The 23610-nt window shown below is 35.7% G+C and overlaps 2 protein-coding genes across 4 annotated transcripts in view; one reads left to right on the top strand and one right to left on the bottom strand.

Moving 5' to 3' along the window:
• Positions 1-4383: 4383 nt before the first annotated feature.
• Positions 4384-9709, bottom strand: CEP19 (centrosomal protein 19). Of its 3 annotated transcripts, none has more exons than XM_039850541.1 (3): positions 9178-9378; positions 6584-6784; positions 4384-5989 (listed from the first exon to the last, which is right to left on the bottom strand). In XM_039850541.1, exons 2-3 carry the CDS (start codon positions 6711-6713, stop codon positions 5628-5630), a joined length of 492 nt encoding a protein of 163 aa, XP_039706475.1. In that variant the 5' UTR covers positions 6714-6784; positions 9178-9378; the 3' UTR covers positions 4384-5627. The 3 variants fall into 3 exon arrangements, with proteins under 3 accessions (XP_039706475.1, XP_039706476.1, XP_039706474.1); XM_039850542.1 differs by lacking the exon at positions 9178-9378 and adding an exon at positions 8966-8988; XM_039850540.1 differs by lacking the exon at positions 9178-9378 and adding an exon at positions 9385-9709 and having other exon boundaries at positions 4569-5989.
• The window catches only part of PIGX (phosphatidylinositol glycan anchor biosynthesis class X), a 21527-nt gene continuing 7150 nt past the window's right edge, over positions 9234-23610 (top strand). The window contains exons 1-6 of the mRNA XM_039850576.1: positions 9234-9327; positions 9485-9663; positions 9705-9897; positions 12422-12485; positions 16965-17106; positions 22202-22415. Coding sequence (XP_039706510.1) covers positions 9234-9327; positions 9485-9663; positions 9705-9897; positions 12422-12485; positions 16965-17106; positions 22202-22415 — 886 coding nt within the window. The remainder of the gene's footprint in view (positions 9328-9484; positions 9664-9704; positions 9898-12421; positions 12486-16964; positions 17107-22201; positions 22416-23610) is intronic.

Genomic DNA, 23610 nt, shown 5'->3' with positions numbered 1-23610 from the left:
GTGTTGAACACATCCAACCTCACCATTCTGTCTGAACAAAGGTCCTACTTACCTCTCATTTTCACTAATTCCTCACTCTTGCCCCTAGCTCCTCTTCAGTCTCACTATAATGAGATGGCTCTGCCTGGTTCATTGAGAAGACCAAAATCATAAACCTCAACCCGCCCTTGGCATGAGTGGTTTATATGTCTTCTCTCCTGTTCTTCCATTTCCTTTAAAGCTCTCCCTTTTGAGATGTCCTGGGGAGCTTCCATAGAGTAAATACTCAAAAAGTGTTTACTGAATGAATGTATTTATTCTATCCCTTCTCCCACCTTTTTTTCAGTCTCTATTTCTATGTGGGTTCAAAAAGGTTTTACACATACCTTTGATCTTCTTGTTGATTCTTAGAACAAATGATCTGTAGACATTGATTTTGTTTCCTATTTTAAAAATATCTTTATTGAAGTATAACATATATTTTGCATATTTTATGAATATATATATATTCATAAAATTCACCTGTTTTTAAGTGTACAAATCAATGATTTTTCAGTGAATTTACAGAATTGTGCAAACATCACACAATTCACTTTTAGAGTGTTTCCATCACCTCAAAAATCTCTCTCATGCCCATTTGCAGTCTATCGTCCTTCCTCAGTCCCAGCCCCAGGCTACCACTAATTTGCTCTCTGTCTCTATAGAGTTAATTTTTTGGGCTATTTTATATAAGTGGATCATACGATATGTAGTCTTTTGTGTCTGGCTTCTTTTACTTAGTAAAATGTTTTATTGCCGAATAGTGTTCTATTGTATGGATGTTACTCATTTTGTTTCCCCATTTTCATTTTGTTTCATTTTGTTTGATGGATACTTGCAGTGTTTCCACTTTTAGGCTATTATGAATAATACTGTTATGAACATTCAAGTACATGTCTTAGGATAGACAAACGTTTTCACTTCTCTTGTGTAGATTCCTGGAGTAGAATTGCTGGGTAGTATAATAAGTTTATGTGTAACTTTTTAAGAATCTGACAGACTTTTTTCCCAAAGTTTTCCAAAATGGTTGTACCATTTTACATTCCTACCAGCAATATATGAGCATTCCAATTTCTCCACATCCTAACTCTTGTTATCTTTTTAAATTATAGACATTCTAGTAGGTATGTAGTAGTATCTCATTGCAGTTCTAATTTGCATTTCCCTAATAGCTGATAATGTTGAGCATCTTTTCATGTGCTTATTAATCATTTGCATGTCTTTGGTGAAATGTCTGCAAATCTTTTGCTCATTTTTAAATTGGGTTCGTTCTCTTGATGTTATTGATTTGTAATAGTTCTTCGTATATACTGGATACAAATTCTTTTTCAGATATATATCCGCAGATATTTTCTCACTATGGATTATCTTTTTATGTTCTCAATGTTGTCTTTGAAGTACAAAATTTAAATATTTTGGTGAAGTCCAACATATCAGTTTTTTTCTTTTATAGATCATGATTTTAATTTCAATTCTAAGGCCTCTTTGCCTAACTCAAGTGTTATGGACTGAACGTCCTCCCAGAATTCATATGTTGAAGCCCTGAACCGCCGACATGATATTAGGAGGAAAGGCCTTTGGGAAGTAATTAGGTTTAGGTAAATCGTAAGGGTGGACTTCTCATGCATGGGATTAGTGCCCTTTAAAATCATGGGAGAGCTTGCCTGCTCTGTTCTGTTTTCCATAATGTGAGGATACTACAAAAGTTGAAAGTCTATAACCTGGAAGAGGGCTCTCACTAGAAACTGACCAGGCTGGCACCCTGATCTCGAACTTCCAGTCTCCAGAACTGTATTTATAAGCCACCAAAATAGTTTATGGTATTTTGTTGTAGCAGCCTGAGCTAGGCAGCAAGATCATGAAAATTTTCTCCTTTATTTTCTTCTAAAAGTTGTGCAGTTTTAGCTTTATCATTTAGGACTCTGATTATTTCACTTTTTAAATATCCAATAATTCCTATCCTAATTGCTCCCTTCAAACTTCATTCTTGAATATTAACAGAGACCTAGTTGCCGAATCCAATGGCCTTTCCTTTCACCCACTACTCTTGTCCAAATATTAGATAGATGATTAAATACTTACGAAAAACTTTGTAAGCAAAATAACCACAAAAGTATAAGAGAGATAGATATGGTGAACCTCTCAGGACATATTTAAGGTGATCACTCACAGTACCTTGACATAGAGGGTACTTGATACAAACTTGCTTAATTGGTAGATAGAAAAGCCCCTTAGGTCAATTCTTGGGCTGACCTAGGGATTTATATACAATCTTTGGTTTAGAGTACAGTACACTAAGAGTTCTAAAATGAATTTCATTCCCAAGTTCACATGCAAACAAACCTACTCAGTTCTTAAGGATCCAACAGATTCAGGAGGTTCTTAAGGATCCAACAGACTCAGGATAACCCAGGGCCAAACTGAATTTTCAAGACACCTCTTAAAGTACTGAGCTTGTAGGCTGAGCATCCATTTCTATCTAGAACTGGATGAGAGCCAGATCTGCTCCTGGGTGGGTGAGTGGCAGCAGAGGGTGGGGAGATTTATTTCACAACTAGATGAGATAAAATTGATTAGATAATTAGCAAAAAAGACAAAAAGTGATATCAAGTGTTTTTAATATGGCAAGGTCCTACAGATTGCAGAGAATGGGCCTGCAGAGAATGAAGCTGAAACGAGAAAGACAGGGGCAGAGGAAGAGAATAATTGATGAAGCAAGTCCAGAAAAGATGATGGAATCCGGAGTCCTCTAGGGAAACCAATTTCTCTGTAGAGTGAGAATTGAGGGAAGAAGATGAAGGGAGAATTTTCTCGTTTCATTTTTATACTCAGTATTTGTCTAAATTTTAAAAATAATGAATATTGGATATGTTTTAATCTTATAATGGAAAAAAATTTAAAAGAGCTCAGCAGAATTAACTTTGGACAAGATACATGGAGAAAAAACACCCCTACAACTGCTCAACTCACATGATCTCCACCTTCTGCTCTAGCTATATGTAGTCAGTACTTCTATCTTATATGCCAGTGTAGTTGCTTTGGTGGCTAAATTGTTAACATCTCAAAGGCAAAAGCTGTGGGCCATTTTGCATCTTTAATTTAATGAACAAATGAGATGTGCGCAGTAAACATAAAAAAAAACATGGATTGGGAAGTGTGTTGCAGATGGCATTAACATAATCAAAAGATAACTAATTTTGACACATACGGGAACTTAGCATATGATAAAGGATGCATTTCAAATCAAAAGAGGAAAAGATAGTTAATTCAATAGATAGTGGTATTGCATGGGAATCTGGAAAAAAGTTGGAATTACACCTCACATTTTATACCAAAATGTGGTATAAAATTTTTTTTCTATGCAGAAAAAAAATCATAGGATTAAAAAAAGTATTGGAGTGAGAAATGCCTCTATATATGACACAAATGCAGAACCATAGAAAAAATACTGATCAATCTGACTTGAAAAATATCTGCCTGTAAAGAATATCATGAACAAGTTAAAAAAAAATAACAAGGTAGAAATATCTGCACTCATATCATAGACCAAGGACTATTTTCCTTAATAAAGAACTTTTTACAAATTAGTAAGGAAAAGACCAGTAAACCAATAGAAAAGTGAGCAAAGGACATGTTATTTCATTAAAAATACCTCTTATACTCAGTCTCACTCATAATAAAAGAAATGAGATCCCACTTTTAAGTTATAAAACTGGCAAAGATCTACAAGTTTGTTAATGTTCTCTATTGATAAGTATGTGGGGAAAACAGGTACTCTCATGTATTGCTGACAGTTTAAGTTGGTACAACCTTTATGGTAAGTACTATGCCTTGGTAAAATATACTCCAACCTCATTTCCTACCATTTTTCTCTTGCTCAATCAGTATTAGCCACATTGGCCCCCTCACTCCCTCAAATATGCCAAGCACACTGCAGCTCCAGGGCCTATGCACTTATCTTTCTCCACTACCTCTGAAAGGCACATCAATTTTTCCTTACCTCCTTCAGGCCTTTGTTCAAATGTCACCTCTTTAAGTGAGGCCTTCTCTGATAACCCTATCAAAATCAGTGGCTCCCAACTCCTCCATAGTTCTCTTTTTATACAATTGTTAATTCTAAGCACTTACCATATGACATTACTGTATGCATTTAGGTTTGTCTCTCCTCTCCAACCAGACTGTAAACCTTGTAAAGGAAAGGACTTTGCTGTATATACTGCTGCATCCCCAGCATACAAATGAATGAATGAACCTCTTCGGAGGTTCACAGCAATATCCAAGTTTAGAATGCACATACCCAGCAATTATCCTCTAGGCATTATTTATAGTTGTGCACATGTGCAAAATAGAGAATATACAAAGTTATTTGCTGTGGCATTATTTGTAATAGTGAAAGGGGAAAACAAACAGGTCAATTTTTAAAATATATCATCTACATCTATATAAGGGAATACTATGCAGATATGAAAGGATCTCCAATGCTGAAAATTCTTTTGCTACCTTTGGCAAATATACATTTGAGACATGACTATCGTAAGTCTCTGGTGATATCACTGTAAGAATGATCCCTTTAATGGGGCTTTTAGTGGTAAAGAGAGTAGGGATAGACAGATGGGAAAAATAACTCATAGTTTTATTTAATGAGTATTAATTTCCTTGCAGAAAACACAGGATTTCTACCAATTAAATAATAATCTAATAAGAAGAAAGATGTATCTGTACATACATAATCTTGTTCAATAAAGGTCTTCTCTTTGTAGATCCGAACTCATGAATAGGCCTAAACTGGCAGTACCTACTGTTTATTATGGGTAGATTTCCCATTTTACAAACAAACCTCTCACTTATGGGAAGAGGTTTAGGGGTTTAGAATGTCTTTGGTTTAAATTTCCTGATACCAGAGGGGCAGAATTCCCCAGCTGTCCATCAAATGACATGCATTTGCAGCTCTAGGACACTCTGTGGGGGTACTCTTCTATTCCAGAGTTATATATAAAACAGAGTTAAATACATATAAAGACATAAAGCACACAGGATAATCCCCTGGTAACCATATATGCCTTCCAATCTTACCAAACTATAATGTACTTACTGTTCCTCAATTTAAATGTTCTAATTCCTATCTCTTTACTACCCTTCCCTTTTTTTCCCCCCAGTTTCTCTCATCTGGAATCCTATATAAGCTTCTATCTAAATACAACCATTTGAAGGGCCAGGCAAAATCTCATCTCACCATTAAAGGACAAAGTATGCTCTGATTATTCTATTCTACAGTAATCTAGGCTCTGCTTTCTTTAGCTTTTAGTAAGCATTTGGCTTTAATCTTTTTTGCTGCCTAATACTGTTAGCTTTCCACAAGTTTTTGACTTATCTGCCAATTAGATTGTAAGCTCCTTAAAGGCAGATTCCTATATTCTGTTTTTTCTATATTTCTTGTGCACCTACATAGTAGATGCCCTACATGTCCTAGTTTTGAAAAGTAACACGGTCAATCCAAATATGACCCAACATGTACATTTAGTGTTCTTTACAGATTTTTCTAAACCAATCTATGTTCTCTGTATAAACATGGATTTTCTGCTAGCCCAATAGTTTTTTTGTTTTTGGTATCAGAACTCGTCAGCTGACTCTGTGTCCCAGCCACAGGACTGCAGTTGTTCATCCTGTGGGAACTCAACTTCAATGTCATAAACAAAATTTGGATCATCCTTCTTCTTCTGATTTTTCTCAAAAAGTTCATCCATGATGCTCTTCTTTTTGGCAAGTTCCTTGTCATCTAGTTTGTTTAGGTCTTCCTCAGGATCAATGGTTGTTTCCTTTCGAATTTGTTCCATTGTTTCTGCCAAACTCTGCCCCGACAAGTAACCTCGTAAAAAACTGAACAACTTCTCTAGTTGCCTCAGGGACACTTGTTCCAGGTAACTCTTGTGTCGTGGATTATTCTTTAATTGTTCAGCAGCTCTGTTGCAATCTATGAGGGAGAAACAAAACTATATACCACACGCAACATACACACCACAATGTTTTGGTGCACCACAAACTACTGAAAGCATTATCTGCCATTATAGTCAAGTAGTTAAATGGCTTTTTTGGAATGAGTTATTCTGGAGAACTATTCCTTTATATAGAGCTTTGACTGTGGTGGGAGGAGGGATGTATTTTTGAGTTCCTTAACTTAAAATCATTTTGAGGCGATATTAAACACTTTCAACTGGAGAAAATGTAATATTACAGCTTTAGATATTAGTATTTGTATTAAGAAAATATCAAGACTACAAATAGAAAACATTTGGAGGGAAAGAAGGGAATTAATATTATTGAATAATGCTATCTCATTTAACCCACACTGCAATTCTGAAAGAGTGGGATTATTAATTCCTTTTTACAGATTAGGAAACTGAGGCTCACTGTGAGTAAGTAACTTAACCAGGGTCACCCATCTACCTTGAACTTAGGTTTGTATAACTCTGAAGGCCATGTCATGCTATTACGTAAGACTCAAATAGTTCTTATTATGTGATTTAGAGAATTTTTAAGAAAAGAGGCAAGATAAAACATGAGGTACCTGAAAACTTTGAAAAGTTTCGAACCGGCATGATGCGCTGGCGACTTTTCCCCTTCATTTCATTCTCATAGATTAGAATAATAGCTGGAGGCTGGAACCTAATTCCACATTTCTTGGCAGTACACATCATTTTCACATACACTTCAGGGTAAATCAGAGGAAATCTGTACACACATTATGTGACTAACACATAATGACTTCCTGCAAAAAGGGAGAGGGAATTAAGTGTTGGGATATATCGCACTCCTCCCCAGTAGATCTGTTTCTAGTCCAGTTCTAGAGATGTATGCTCAGTCTATCAGTTCAATATTTCCAGAGCTATCCTAAAAGTTCAGTTCGGCCCTAGGTTCTCCTTATATTGTTCAATCCCTGATTCATTGAGGGGTGTACATTTGTTTACACGAGCCTAGAAATGCAGTTCAGTTTGGATCTCCTGGTATACTGTACTCTTAACCAAAGATGAATCTGTTTATGAAAGGTTTATGAACCTCTGAGTCAGCCCAAGAATCGACTTCCAGGATCTTTTTTATTTACCAATTTAACAAGTATGTACAAGCACCCTCTGTGTCAGGGTACTGAGTTTTTCAACTTTAAACATTTTGCCCTGAGAGGTTCACCAGACCAGATCGGTCTCCTTTGTACTTTCCCAATCAGTTTACCCACCAAGTTTTTTGTAATTACTCATTTAATCATTTATCTTCTCTTCTATTTTATATGCTCTATGTGGGCAGGGAACATATCCACTGTTTACCACAACATCCCAGCACAATACCTGGAATGTAGTAGGTATTCCATACATACTCGTTTAATTCAGTGTATAAGAACACAGCCTCTGTATATTCTCTAAGTTTTTAGAGTCTAGAAGTCTGATCAAAAAGGTAGACCAATACAGAATCACCCTCTCCTATCCAAGGCAATAAAGTTTACATGACTTTTAGTTTAACTTGTCTCATTATTTTTTTTCAGTTACAAGAAACACAGCTATATTGTAGGCTAATACTTTATATTCCCTCTTCCCTCCCCTGCTCCCAATGCCAAAGTAACTGAATTATAGGGACTGCTTTAGATGTGACTATATATTATTCTCTGGAAGATTTGCAAATATTAAGGAATCTAAAAGTAAAGCAGCATAGGGTAATGATATCTTCATAAATTCAGTTCTGTTAGCAAATCCCTATAGGAACATGTTATCTAATACATGTTCACTATAGAAAACTGGGAGTAGAGGTGGGACAGGGGTAGGAAGGAACATAAAATAATCACCTTTGATACCTTCTAGTCTTTTTCCTAGGCATATAGTTTTATTTTTTAAAATTATAGTTATGTTTTTTTATATTATACAGTTTCCTGCCTTTTAAACAACCTATGTGATTTTGTCATAAAATGTTCTTCTAAAGTGAAAATTTTTATATGACTGCCAAATGTTTATACTATGGATATACCACATTCTATATTGTTGGATGTAAACATTTTTACTCTTAGGAAATTAATCATTTATAAAGAACTGCTTTTTCAAATTTCTGTGTTCTGCTTCTGACCTGATGCAATAATCTGATCCCACCCCTTCTCTTCTGCTTCTCCCCCTTCGCCACCTTCTTCTTTTAACAAATATTGGGGCTGGATGAAAAAGGTGAAGGGATTAAGAAGTACTAATTGGTAGTTACAAAACAGTCATGGAGATGTAAAGTACAGCATCGGGAATATAATCAATAATATTGTAGTAACTATGTATGGTGTTAGGTGGGTACTAGAATTATGGAGGCAATCACTTCGTAAAGTATATAAATGTCTAACCACTATGCTGTACACTATGCTGAAACTAATATAATATTGAATGTCGACTGTAATTGAAAAATTAAAAAAATAAAAAATAAAAATTTAGACTTGCAAAACAAAAATATTAAAACAAAACAAGACAACAAATACTACTCCCAGTTCGCCTCAATAAAAATTTGGTCTATTAGCAAACTTTCTAAGAGATCCTACTGATCACAATATAAATTCCACACTCAAGCAAATGGTTGTACTTATGAAGGGTGTGTGCAATTGATACTAAATAATATAATTGTTTGACAAGACATTTTTATTTTTTAAATTAAACTTTTATTTTTACTGTTTGTATTCTGTTTAAAGTGTAAAATAATTCTACTTATTTATAAGTAGCTTATAATAAATAACTATTGTCCTCTGCCCTCCCCTCTCCATAGGCTACCAGTTTTAATTCTTTCAACCATTTCTTCTAAAATTTATCTCCACATTTCTTAATAGCAAGCTGCTACTTTCAGTTTTAGTATCTTCTGACATCTTTCTTCTTTGAGACATTTATTCTAGAGTCCTCCGTTTTGCTCCAATCTGCAATGGATATTCGCTAGGCCTACTTACAGATTCAACTCAATTCATGAAGACGGACGACACATTTATCCAACTCTTCTTCCTAGACATGAATACTACCCCCCCCCGCCCACCCGCCAGGGATCAGTTAATGCCATAATCTAGCCAAGCATCCTCCACAGAACCTAAAAGTGTACGGATTTCGCCAACGGGCAGACGATCATTTCCCTACTCACGTCCCCATTAGCGCAAGACTTTTTTACCCTTAGCGAAGTACTGAAAGTATATCTTCCCTGGCAGGCCAACGTCTAAAACCTCCATGAGGGGGCTATTTCCACCCAACTGCAATGCACAGGGCAGCACTTTTGAGGCCGGGCGTCGCCTGGAGTTGCAGGAAGAGGCGACCGCCACAGGCCTGCAGACGTGACTGTGGATGATCTCTCTGGCAGGAGTCCCGAATCCACAAATACCTGGAAGTAGAGGTGGAGACCGGGAGCTGAGCCAGCGGGCTCCCAGGGCAGCGTGCGGAGTTGAAGGTAGGGCAGGGGGCCCACGGAGGCGTTCCCACAGCAACAGCCCTGGTGCACTCAGGGCGCTTGCGCCGCTCCTCGCCCCGCCCCCGACCCGGAGGGCGCGGGGCGGAGCGACAAGGGGGCCCTGACGGCGCCCTCCCGCGACGTCGGAACTTTAGTGGGCCGGGGCTCTGGGGAGCCAGGGAACGGCGGGACCGAAAGCGTGCGCGCAGCGAGGTTTCCGTCCCGGTCACTAAATCTGTGGTAGCGCGCCCTAGGAGCGGCTGGAAGCGTACGCAGTCTCCTCTGTCCGCATTTCATCCAGGCGCGCTCTTCTCTGGCGCTCGTTTTCCGGCGTCCTGGCTGCCCGGGCCGTGGCCGTCCGAGTGGTGGCCTGGCTGCTTCTCTGGGAGGCAGCTGGGCTCACCTGCACACCCGTCGCAGCCCTCACTGCCTCCCCTGCGGACGCCGGTAAAGAGAGGGGCGGGGTTGCAGGGGTGAGGGCGGGGTTTGAGGGCCGAGTGGGTGGGAGCCTGGCGGGACTCCCGGGTCCTCTGCCTTGCGCGGTTTGCAAAGGTACTTCATTGTACTCTGGCTCGCGACCCTAGAATTGTATGGTGAGCAAGAGGAGGTTAAAAACAAAGGCCACGTGGACTCACACACACACACACACACATCACACTCTCTTTCTCTTTCTCCCCTCCCCTCTCTCTCTGTCTCTCTCTCTGTTCTGTCTCTCTCTCTGTCCCCCCTGCCCCCAACTCCTCACGTTTCCTGCATCGCTCTGGCCGCTCCTGGGTCTCTGCAGAGTGGGGATTTGTCGTTCTGAGGCGAGACTGGCCACACTACTAAAATGAGGATGAAGCGTCTTGGGATGCATGAAGCTTCTAACCACCGAGGGGCCAACATGGCCTCAATGCCCCATGTGGAGTGAGAATCCCAATCCAGAATACAGGGACACCGGGGCCGGAGGGTAGGGGGTGTGGGAAGAGGAGGACTAATTTTTTTCTTACAAACATTTTTGATGATACAGTGGTTTGGTATCGGGTTTCTTTATGATTCTGGGCTGGGCAAGCGGGTCGATTCATTTCTTTGGGTCCCATTCCTTTTCCTGGAATGCTGTGCTAGGTGCTGTGGATCCAGCCCTGAACTGTACATGGCCCCAACCCTCATGATGCTTTCAGTGTAGTGGGGGAGACAGATTCGTGCAGAGGTAATAGGGTAAATGATAACGTTTGATAAGGAAAGTCAGTATAAACCAGGTAAGTTTCTCCGCCTGTAAAATGAGAATATTAGACTAGTATCTGTCAATGCAGTTCTGCTTTTGTGTGTTTACATATTAGGTTTCCAAGTTTATTTGAAGAAATGATGAGGCCAAAAAGAATTTTTTAAAAACTGGACTTGGCGATCTCTAAAGACTCTTCCGGCACTGGCATTTTCTGATTAAAAGGGGTCAATTCCAGAGCCAGTACAGGCCACAATAATCAAATAAAGCAGTATTTAAGAGGAAAAGATCTTGAAGGTGAATTCAGATACAACACATTATTTTGAATGTACTTTTGTACTTTTTTCAAAATCATAGTCTAGTATTTGCTATACCGTTTATAAATTAGACTTTACCATCACAAGATGAATGTGATTTGCTACTCTCTAGTGTATATCCCAATTGATTTAAAAAATGTAATAATCTGACATTTTTCTACTTTAATATGTTGATATAAACCTTTACTCCTCGCCCCACCCCACCCCCATTAAAATTAAACATGATGAAGAAACATCTGGATTTGTACAAGAGATACTCTAAGTTATTTGGGAAAAGATTAGATATGCTTCTCCAAAGCAAATAAGGATTTCTTTAAATAGTTAGGAGAGTGGAAATATCTTAGGCTTTAAGTGTCAGGCAAATCTTGCTTCTAATCAGTCAGTTATAAGACCCAGAGCCAGTTAGTAGCTATGTCAGTTTCCTCCTTTGTACAAATGGCAATTTTGCCTGCCTGTTTAAACACACGAAAGTTAAAACACATGAAAAAGCCCCAAGTAGATGATCTATCATATAGATATTATTTAATAAATGCTAGTTTTTCTTCTTTGTATATTTCATCTCCACGTCATTTTTTTTCCATGCATCTTTTCAGAAATACAGCTAATGTATTTAGCAAAATACAATAGTATATAGTTTGCTGTGTGTTTGTTTTAATGTTCTTCCTACACACTTTCAGCTTTTGAAAATGAAATAAAGTTATGTAACAAGGTGCCTGGCAGAGTTGGTGATCATTAGTAACTGAATTTCTAATTTTATGATACCGATACAGAGTAATAATTTTGCTGTTTGAATTCTGCATGGGGTCAGAATAGTGAGATTTCTGGTTATTCTAAGTTTTTAAGGAAACTTTTGAACCTTTGAAAAGCCTCCAGGTCCTTTCTTTAAACCATCCCAACTTCTCCACAAGGCATAAATGTACCATCTTCTCGGTTTTATAGGTGTGGATGGTAGAATATGGAAGTTGCAACTATGTATCTCATACACAGTTTCAGTGAGCTGGCATTAAAACAGATTTCCTGGCTCTTTAGCCATTCTATTTTTTTATTTTTTTTTTATTTTTTAGTGTCCTGGGATCCCTTGAATAAAGTGATATTAATAACAAACACTTATAAAGAACACTTACTGTGTGGTAGGCCCTGTTCTAAGTGCTTCTATGTATATTAAGTTCTAATGACAACTAGTAGAGAGATAAACTATTTTTATCAGAGTCACATAACTAGTGACAGACTGGGATTTGAAATGAGGCAATATAACTTCAATGTTCTTAACCCTTATGCTATACTAGAAGTAGATTTATATGTAGTTCAACTTATTTAAGTTTTCAAAGCTTTTGTTTTATTTTTAGGTTAGCTAGATTTTCCAGGTAAGAAAAGCCTATTTAAACAATTATATTCTAATTATTTATTCTTTGAGTGCTTATTTTACTTAAAAAAAATCTTTTGGTTTTTATAGGCATAAGGGCTACTTGTTCTGAAATTATTTTGAGGCAAGAAGTTTTAAAAGATGGTTTTCACAGGTGAGTTGCCCATTGACATACTTACATCAAAATACTGTTTCATATAACTTAGAGCAAAAACTTAATAATTGAAGAATGCATAAACTGAAAAATTTCCTTGCTTTCTTCAAGTTATAAATGACAGATTTAGTATGTATGGCTACTGTTTGAAAAAATCATTAAAATAAGTAGAGAAAAGAAAATGTTTATTATTTACCATGCATATATTATATGTGTATGTGTATATATATATATCTAGAAGTTACATATACAGTATTTCACTTAGCCTTCACAATGGTTGTGAGACAAATGATACCTTTCTTGTTTTTCAGATGAGTGTACTAGGGCTCAGAGAATTTATTTTATTTATTTGTTTGTTTGTTTGTTTATAGATTTACTTTGGTGACATTGGTTAACTTAATCCAATAAGTTTCAAGTGTACAATTCAGCAGTAAATCATCTATATTTTGTGTTGTATGTTCACCGCCTATAGTTAGATTTCTTTCTGTCACAACATATTTGACCTCTTTTACCCCATCTAACTCTCCCTACCCCCAACCCTCTGGTAACCACTAGCCTGTTGCCCATGTACATGAGTCCCTATTTGTCATGTTTGTTTGTTGTTTTTAGATTTATATCCCACATATAAGTGATATCCTGTGGTTTTCAACATTTTCTGTCCGGCTTATTTCGCTTAGCATGATTATCTCAAGATCCATCTATGTTGTTGCAAATGGCGGTATTTCATCTCTTCTTATAGCTGAGTAATATTCCATTGTATTTATGTATCACATCTTTATTCAGTCATCTGTTGTAGGACACTTCGGTTGATTCCATATCTTGAAAAATTTAAATTTAGTAGAGGTTAGGGTGGTAGAGCTCTGACTTAAATTTATGACTCTCATACTCCAAAGCCATGTTCTCAAGTATTAAATATTATACCACCCTAAATCACTATTTCTGATTTACAAAACTTGGTTCCAAATGACCAAGCTGTTTCTAAACAGGAATTATCCTCAACGATGAATATTTGCCAGTACTGAAAATATTTAAAAGACTCGTAAAAAGCTGTGGAAACTGTTCCATAAGAAAACTTTCCAAACTTTAAAACTTCTCAAGTGATTAATTGGTCATAATTCTCAGATATTTGATTTATAAATTCTGATACATTTATTTATTTATTTATTTATTTATTTATTTATTTAATTTATTTTAATTAGTTTCAAGTATACAGTACTTTGGTTAGACATCTATATAGTTCGTAAAACGATCTCCCCAATCGTTCCCTCCCTCCCCTGACCCTCCACCTAGCCAACATATTAATGCTTACTGCATTTTCCGTGCTGTCCCGATGACCATCCATCAGCTACTAATTTGTACTTCTTTTACCCTTCATCTCATTCTCCCAGGCCCCACCCCCCACCCCTCTGTACGTCACCAAATTGTCCACTATATTTGTGAGTCTGTTTTTGATTACTTTGTTCTTTTCATTCCTTAGATTCCGCATGTGAGTGAAATCATATAGTGTTTATCTTTCTCTGTCTAACTTAAATACCTTCTAGGTCCATCAGAGCAATATCTTTTTCCATCCCCTTCCTTTTAGTCTCTGTGTGTCTTTTAATCTGAAGTGAGTCTCTTATAGGCAACATGTAGGGGTCTTGTTTTCCTTTCCTTTCATCCACTCTATCTTTTGGTTGAAGCACTTAATTCTTTTCCATTTGAGGTACTTGTTGATAGGCATGTACCATTCTTTATTTCCGTTTTTGATACATGTTTTTTCTTCTTAAAGAAGTCCCTCTAACATTTCCTGTAATACCGGCTTGGTGGTGATAATTCCTTTAGCTTATTTTTGTCTGGGATGCTCTTTATCTGTCCTTCAACTCTAAATGATAGCTTTGCTGGATAAAGTATCCTTGATTGTATATCCTGGGTCTTCATCCTGTCGAATATTTTTTGCCAAGCCCTTCTGTCCTGCATAGTATCTTTTGAGAAATCAGCTGCCAGTCTTACGGGTGCTCCCTTATAAGTAATTATTTCTTTTTCTCTTGCTGTTTTTCATATTCTTTGTATTTTACCTTTGGCATTTTAATTGTGATGTGTCTTGGTGTGGGCCTCTTTAGATCCTGATTTTTGGAATTCTCTGAGCTTCTTGAGGTTTTATGTCCGTTTCTTTCACCAGGTTAGGGAACTTTTCCATCATTATTTCTTCAAATATATATTCAACATCTTGATTTTCTTCAGTCACGCCGATGAGACGGATATTTGGACCCTTAGTAGTGTCCCATAGGCTTCTTAAATTATTTTTATAAATGCCTTGGCATCTGATCTCTTGCCATTCTGATTGCATGTCCTTGGCTTTCCCATCCTCTAGATAGGGCATTTGATCCTTTTCTCTATTCACTTTGTTTATTCCTTTGTTTATTCCATTTAATATACTTCTCATCTCAGATATTGTGTTCTTCATTTCAGACTGGTTCCCTTTCGTAATTTACATTTTTATGTTTTTTATCTCTTTGTTGAAGTTCTCACTGAATTTATCTACACTTCCCCCAAGTTCATTGAGCATCTTTATAATCAGTGTTTTGAACTCTGCATCTGTTAGATTGCTTGACTCTATTATATCTGGATCTCTGTTCCGTTCTCTCATATGGTTTCTGCTTCTTTGTCTTCCCGTTTTGGCTGCCTTTCTGTGTCTGTTTCTATGTACTACACAAAGCTCCTAAGTCTCCCGGTCTTATTAGTGTGGCTTTGTGAAGTAGGTGTCTAGTGGCACAGTCCTGAGAGGGGTTCAGCTGCAGGCCAAGTTTAGCACTAGCCTCTACCCTTCCGGGCTGCCTGTTAAGATTCAGCAAGCAATCAGTATCTGTATGGCCTTAATCGAGTTACTTAAGTCTTTATTACCTTATCAGTAAAATTGGATAATCATAATATTTCCTCATTAGGGTTGTGAGAATTAAATCAGAAAACATATGAAAAGCCCCTTAATGCAGTGCCTGTCACATAGTACATACCCAGGAAATGTTAGCTGTAATTATTAATGAGATAGATGATCAAGCTGGGCCATACAGTTTTAGTCAAAGAGGAGATATGACTGTAAAGTAATGTATATAAAATATATATATCCTCTTGATATTGTTTAATGATCACCGAAACTGTTCCTCTCCCCATTTTTTTTCCTCAATATGCTTTAGTTTGGTTAGTTTCCGTTGCTTTGTCTCCAAGTCATTGATTTTTTCTTTTGTATTGCCTAATTGTTTTTAATCATTTTATTTCAGAAATTGTGTTTTTCTTCTTGAACTTGCATTCAATTCTATATACATGTAAAACTTTCTCTCATAATGTTCATGTTTTTCTTTAAATCCTTGAACATGTTAGCCATATTTATAATTACTTTTAATGTCCTTTACCAATTTTGTCACTTATGTTATTTCCATGTTTGCTTCTATTGAATGATATTTTTCTTGGTTATTGGTCACATATTCCTGCTTCTTTGCATATCTAATAACTTTTGATTGGATGGTGAATATTGTGAATGGTGTACATATGAAAATTTTTGAATGTGTGAATTTTATCTTTTAAAGAGTTTTGGGCTTGTTGTTTTCTGTTAACAGTTATTTGGTTATCAACGTGATCTTTTTAATCTTTTTTTTGTATAGGTCTAAAGTTAAAGTGGCCATTATTGCATTTAGTTTAGCTACTAAAGCTTTACCCCATTGCGATCTCCACTGAAAGTTTTGGTCTCTGTTTGTTGATTGGTTGGAATGCAAATATCTCCCTAAATGTGAAATTTTAGAATATCTTATCTTTTAGTTCCCTGGTCATTCTTTGCACAATCTTGTGGAGTTACACCTTACTCATGCTTATCTTAGCATTCTACAAAAACTCAGAGTGCATCCAGTTCAGATTTCTAAAGCTCTTTCTACATAGTTTCCTCCTCTCTGGAACTTAGTGCTGTATCTTCCAGCCACTTCAGCCTTTCTTAACTTCTATCTCTATTTTCTCACCCAAGCAGATCTACCGTGCTGAGCTTTGGATCTTCTTCCCTGAACTTGGTCCAAAATGTGCCTCCAGACAGAAAACTGGGACAATTATACATATAGATTTATAGTCTATTTCAAATTAATTTTTGTGTATGGTATGAGGTAGAGGTCAAGGTTCATTTTTTTCTATATAGGTATCTAGTTGTTTTAATCCCATTTGTTGAAAAGACTATTCTTTCCCCATCTAATTATGTTGTCACCTTTATGGAAAATGTGTGTGTGTTTTTGGATGCTATCCCTTTCCATCGATCTTTGTCTAGTTCCATAGTAATGCAATACTGTGGCTTACAGCATGAATTTATGAAAGATCTAATGGGTGTTTTGGACGTGATATAAATTTCATTTGACTTTATAATCTTTTGAAAAACTAGTTTGAAATATTGTGCTTCCACTAATTTGAATGTAATGTAATGGTATCTCATTAACAAAGAAATTTACTTTAAACATATTTGTTTTACAGAGACCTTTTAATAAAAGTGAAATTTGGAGAAAGCATCGAGGACTTGCAGACCTGCCGACTCTTAATTAAACAATACATCCCGACAGGACTTTTTGTGGATCCATATGAGTTGGCTTCATTACGAGAGAGAAACATAACAGAGGTACAGTACAACTCTTTTTTTTTTTTTCCCAAAGGTACAACTCTTACACGGTGTTTTTTAAGAGAAATTATTTTGTGATGCTATAATTTGGATTAAGGCAAAATAGTAGGGAGAAAACATTGTAGTATTTTTTATTTTGTTAAAGTGTATAAAGTAGCATTTTTTAGATAGTATAGGAGTATTCTTTAACAAGTGAGTGATTCTTGTCATACTTGTCAGTAGTAAGCCATTAAACCAAGATAGTTAAATGCCTTTTGGCAGGATGGTGACTGGTTTAATGACTAAGAAAATTATATGTGTTTGAGAATAATAATAAATACAGTTTCAACAGCAATTTTGTCAAATTAGATATACCCCAACATTTGTATAATTTGGGTATGGGAGGAAAGGAAATTAATATTTATTGGCTCTCTATATGCCAGATATCTTTAATTTTTTTTTTTAAAAAAGAAAGCAAGCATTAAAGGAAGATTAAGTCCCATAACCTTTACATAGATTAATCTTTATAATAACCCTGGAAGTATTATCTTCATTTTATAGATAAGCATACAGAGGCACCAAGAGGCCATGTTACTTATCCAAGATCACATAGTTAAAAGGAAGAGCCAAGAAATGAGTCCAGGGTTGTCTAATTGCAAAGTTGTTGCTCTTTCCAGAGATGAATCTTACTCCTTAGTTAAGGGTTTTCCTAACTTTAATAAGAATCACCTAGGGGTACTTATACTGTAGATTATTGGCTTCCTGGGACATCTTAATTCAATAAATTTGGATTGGACCCCAAAATCTGCTTTTAATGACTCAGTTGATTAAGAAATTTTGGGAAATACTGTCTCTGATTGTAAGATTATAATTTGCATATGAATTTTAAAAAGGCAAAATAGATACACTTGGAGTCATTCATGATGGCAGTTTATTTCTAATTGTGGTTTAGGCCAATTTCTTCACCTTTTTTATTATTTAAATTTATTTTTGAATAGGTAATTACATTTTCATGGTTCAAATATTCAAGAGATGAGAAAAGGTACACAATGATAAGCTTCCACCTATTTCAACCCCCAGTCACCAAATTTCTTTATATGTTCTGTTTTTTGTGTATATATGGCAGTTTTGATACACATGTTCACATATATGGCAGTTTAGATACATATACACATGTGGAAAGATCTCATTGCTTTTCTCATTTGTTTCTTTTCTTCACTGAGTCATGAATTCTGAAAGAGACTTTTAAAATTTCAAATAATAGCTTTTAAATTTAAATGCAGGTTTTGGCTTGTAATGACATGGATTGGAATCATTTTCAAATCTATTTAATGAAATTGCCTACCATGTTTTAAGAAAATGAAATTTTTTTGCCTAGGTGAAATTTTTTTGCCCAGAGAGAGGTCAGATGCCTACGCTTTGGTTGGGATGAGACTGGGGTGTGTGCAGTTCAACTATAATAAGAAAATGGGGTGGGTAAAGAGTACCAGTTATAGATTGCTTGACAAGTTTCTCTTTTGCTTGATTTTTTGCTTCTAAATCTTCTAACTCCTAATTATAAGCCTTTTAAGTAAATTTACTTTTTCATTTTGGAAATTTTTAGAAAACTAGATGTCTCATTTGTGACATATAGAGATAATTGCAAGTTGATTTCTTGATTAGATGCTATTTCCTTCCGCCTAGCTGAGTTGACACTGTAGCCCAAGGAGGAACTTTGTCATGAGAGGTGGCATTAGATGATGAATTTAACTGGATAGAAGGGAATTTATATGTAGGGAATGACTGATGCGTATATGTTTAGATTGTGATCTTGACCCTGTTCCATGACATAAAATTTTTGGCTGCAGCATATGGAACAGTGGGTCTAAATCATTGGGTGATATGGCAACAAAATGTTTTATAAAAAGCTTATGATGATTTGTGAGCAATTTGAAAATAAATCCTTAAATAGATTCTCTATGGATAAGGCACATCAAATAAAACTCATTTCATTTTTAGGTAGGGCTGTAAGATATATTTAATCAAAATCTCTAACAGTTTTTGAAAATGGTATTATATTAGATTGAAACATGAAACTGCTGTTTTGTAGATCAAAATGGAAATACTATGTTTTTTAAATCATAAATTTTATTTACTCAAAATATGTAGTGTTAGGATTTCTGCCATGACCAACTTGGAAAGCAGGGACCAGATGTACTCTCCCACTTGAAACAACCAAGAATTAACATCCCCAGTGTCAGAAAAGTATAATATTTTTCATTTTTATAAAGTTTTACATTTTTAGATTATATAAGTTGTTCAGAGGCACCAATTACTATGTCTTAATTGGGGAAAATTTTTTTTTGGAGTTCTAGTCCATGAGAGAAAGCTGAGACTAATGTTATAAATATGGCATTATTTCATAGCTTAATTCATTTAGCTTTGCTGTGGTGGTTTGTGACATATGTGGTTGAGGGTCCTCATGAAAAAGTATAGGTCCATGTCTGTTAACCAATGCATGATGCTTTAGGATTAATTTTGATGCATAATTTAAATTTCTTGATAACATGCTATTGTTTTATCTGTGGCAAAAACGGAATAATTCTGATTTTTGCAGAAAAACCATAAATGCAACCCCAAAAAGTACATAGTCATTGTACTTTTTGGGGTTGCATTTATGGTTTTGGCCACGTTTGGGAGATTTACCAGTATCAGGTCATTGTCCAGATTACTTTTGATTTCCCCTTGAGCCACAGTCTCAACTCAGCTCCAAAAATGTTTTTCTGTTGTTTTGAATCTAAAGTGATATACACACCTCCAAATGTCTGAGTTTTTGATCACCTGTCAATTGATGTACCAACTTGTACAATTTTTTCTCTATTGTAACTAGGTTTCAAAGAAACTCCGAGCCGAAACACCTAAGTCAGCTAGCTCCAAGACCTCAAGTTGTTGTTTGTGGATTAGCTTCCACTGGTTCTTAATTGGTTTTGGTTTAAAAAGGATCTGGGTCTCTGTTGAGGGTCATTGTGAATGCAAAAATTGGACAGTGAAAAAGGCTCATAAGAAAAAATTTCGTTCATTAGAAAAAAGGTGTTGGAGGAGAGCTCTACATATATCTTGGATTGCCAGAAAGGTGAACAAATGGGTCCTAGAGCAAATTAAGTCTGAAACATCATTGGGGCAAAAATGACAAAACTGAACCTCTCATTCTTTGGGCACATTATGAGAAGGCAGGGTTCTTTGGAAAAGACACTAGTGTTGGGAAAAGGATAAGGCAGAAGGAAAAGAAAAAGGCCAAATGTGAGATGGATTGACTCCATAAAAGAAACCATAGGCATGACTCTACAGGACTACACAGGACAGTTGAGGACAGGACATTTTGGTTGTCGCTTATTCACAGGGTCACCAAGATTTGGAGTCAGCTCATTGGCACATATCACACAAATAATGGAGCTAATAGTTCATGCCTGATAAGATTCTTGTGAAAATTAAAGGAGATAATGTACATAAACTTTGAAATACCTAGCAACGTAGGAAGTACTCAAAGAAAAATACCTTTATTATTATCAGGTCATATATACATCCTGGACAAGATAGAAAAATTTGGACTATATGTTATTTTGATTTGCACCTAGTTGTACCCAAAAAGAGTTCATTAATAAATTTCTATTGGGAAGTGTCTAGTAATTTCTTAGAACTTTGCTCTTTGATCCTCCTGGTCAACATTTTTTTTCCTTAGATGAAAATACAGAAGACATAGTTATCAAATTCATAAATGTTACATAAATGTTGGTTGACTGATTAAGATTTTAATCAAATCTCGTCAGCCTAGAAATAAATGGACTATGGCCAGAAAGATAAAATTTAATAGAAATAAATCTCAATTCCTGCATTTAATTAGTAAAAAGTCAACTAGAAAAAAAATAGGATGAGAGTTAAAGTTTTCTTCAAAAAATTCAAATGAAAAATGTAGGGATGAATAGGTAGTGCACAGGGTCAGTGAAATTATATGATACTATAATGGTAGATTCGTGACATTTTACATTTATCAAAATGCATACAATCTACAAAATAAAAAGGGAACCCTAACTTAAACTATGGACTTTAGTTAATAATAATGTGTCAATATTGGCTTATCAATTTTAAGAATTGTGTCACGTTAATGTTAATAATGGCGAAAACTGAGTGTTGCAAGGGCAGTTAAAGGGGTATATGGAGATTGTATTTTCTGCTCATTTTTTCTGTAAACCTAAAACTGCTCTAAAAAATAAAGTATTACTTTTTTTTTTTTAAAGAATGAGATAGGTAGGTAGGTAGATAGATATCATACTGAAATAAGGCTGCTAAAAGCTAATATAATTTGTAACTAAAGAAAGTAATACTGCTGCTATAGTCCCTGTGTATTTCCAAAGGCAACTAATATGATGAATAGTTTGGAAATCATGTCATAAACTGAGAGAACAGTGCATATTTCTTTGGGGAGGAAAAAACTTAGTGGAGGCAGCATGATTTCCTTCTGATGTTTGAGGACCTTTAGTGAATTAAGGAATAGATTTATTGCAGATATTGTAAGCAAGAACAATGGGAGAATGTTATGGGCCAGAGCATCAAGTTTCAACTCATAGAAAAGGAATAACCTTTTAACAGTGGGTAAATTGAGATGACTCTTCCAGTCATTGAAAATATTTAAGCAGTGGCTGGATACTTGCTTCTCTGAAGAACAAAATATTCCTAGAATGATACCAATCATTTTAACCCAACACTGGGTTAACTATCTTTTGTCATAGTTTTCATACTTATCGAATAATGCTATATTTATTCACAAAATTTCTCTTGGTACCTGTTTTATCACTTGAACAAAAGTTAAGGAAATTACATAGAAATAATTTTTATTATGGGAAAATTTTACACCTTGGAGTATAATTTCCTCAGTTTGCTTTTAGTAAACAAGTTTTTATTAAACATAGATCACATCTTTTTTTTTTTTTTAATTGAGGATGGAAGGAGAATGGAAATTAGAAGGATGATGAATTTGACATTATTTTTCCTCTAATAGCAGTCTTCTGGTTTTATTTTTCTTTTTTAGAATTTTCCTAATTTATTTCTTCTGGATTAATATTTGTTTTCTTTTTGACAGGCAGTGATGGTTTCAGAAAATTTTAATATAGAAGCTCCCAACTATTTGTCCAAGGAATCTGAAGTTCTCATTTATGCCAGACAAGATTCACAGTGCATTGATTGTTTCCAAGCTTTTTTGCCTGTACACTACCGCTATCATCGGCCACATAGTAAAGATGGAGAAACTTTTATTGTAGTCAATAACCCTGATTTGTTGATGTATTGTGACCAAGGTGAGGATTGCAAGTCTTTTCTGAGAGTTGAAAATAAAAATAAAAGTATAGTGTCAAGTCTGAAGTCAAGGGATAACAAAAGGATGTTTTTCCCTTTCTTTTTAACTTTTTGATTATAAAGATAAAGCATAAATATAGAAAAACTTCACAAATACATAGTTTAGTGAATTATTATAAGGCAGATATTCTTGTAACTAACATCCAGGTCAAGAAACTCTGCCACCCACCCTAGTAGCAGCTCTGTGTATCCTGTCCCAATTATAGCCTCCTCTTTTCCTCTCAGACTATCTGACTTTTAATCACTACCTTATCTTTCTTTATACTTTTATCACCCAAGGGGCATTCTTAGACACTAGAGCTTAGTGTTGCCCATTTAAAAATTTTTTGTTATTTCCATTAACTTCTTAATTTATCTCCCCTCTGTTCCTTCTATCTGTTTTCTTAAAATTTAACTGTTGAAGAATTTGGATCATTTGACTCGTAGAGTTTCTCAGAGTTGGGGATTTGGTGGTTGTACTCACACAGTTCATATGACCTCTTTATTTCCTGGAAATTGGCAGCTGGCTCCAGAGATGTGATCAGATTCAGGTTTCTTTTTGACAAGACTATAGGTGGTGCTATGTTCTTTTATGAGTAGATTTATAATGTCTGTTTTGTTTCCTTTTTCAGCCATTGATCCTCATTGCCCCTTTGCTGCTGTTTATTCATGCTGATATTGCAGGAATTGTGAATGTTGGTCTTTTGTCCCCACTTGCATGTATTTTGGTGTTTGAAGGAATACCTTATCACCTAGTTTTGTTTGAATGTTGTCCTCGAGTTTTTGGTTTTGTGTGTAATTGTTCTTTCTGTTTTTATGTGGGAATTTGCATAAATTTTTTAAAATGATGCTTTCACCATTTTCAGTCTTTCTAGAATCAAGACTTGGAGAAACCCTTTCAGATTTTGGTTCTTTGGGCTGGTTGCAAAAGTCAATAACACTGTTACTGAAAACTAGCAGATACGAAGTTTTTAGTCCGTACGTTTGCTGTCATCATATATTTCATGATGAGAAAATGAAAAAGTGTTCAACTATGTTAGCTTTCTTCACCCAACCTAATTTGTTTCTATTAGTGATACTTTTTACTTAGACTAAATAAGGTTTGAAAAAGTGCCACCTCTTGAGAGAATGATCTGGTATTATTTCTTTTTTTTTTTT

This window comes from Pteropus medius, unplaced genomic scaffold (assembly GCF_902729225.1).
Source record: "Pteropus medius unplaced genomic scaffold, Ma_sr-lr_union100, whole genome shotgun sequence".
Classification (NCBI taxonomy): Eukaryota; Metazoa; Chordata; class Mammalia; order Chiroptera; family Pteropodidae; genus Pteropus; species Pteropus medius.
Note: the sequence above shows the minus strand (reverse complement) of the source record. Positions and strands in the feature narration are given on the sequence as shown.

Bases quoted from the DNA above. Each gene is read 5' to 3' on its own strand.
- CEP19 (XM_039850540.1), bottom strand. From the start codon at position 6,713: ATGATGTGTACTGCCAAGAAATGTGGAATTAGGTTCCAGCCTCCAGCT. The intron at 5,990-6,583 runs GTACCTCATGTT...TCTCCCTCATAG, and splicing joins AAACTTTTCAAAGTTTTCAG to ATTGCAACAGAGCTGCTGAA.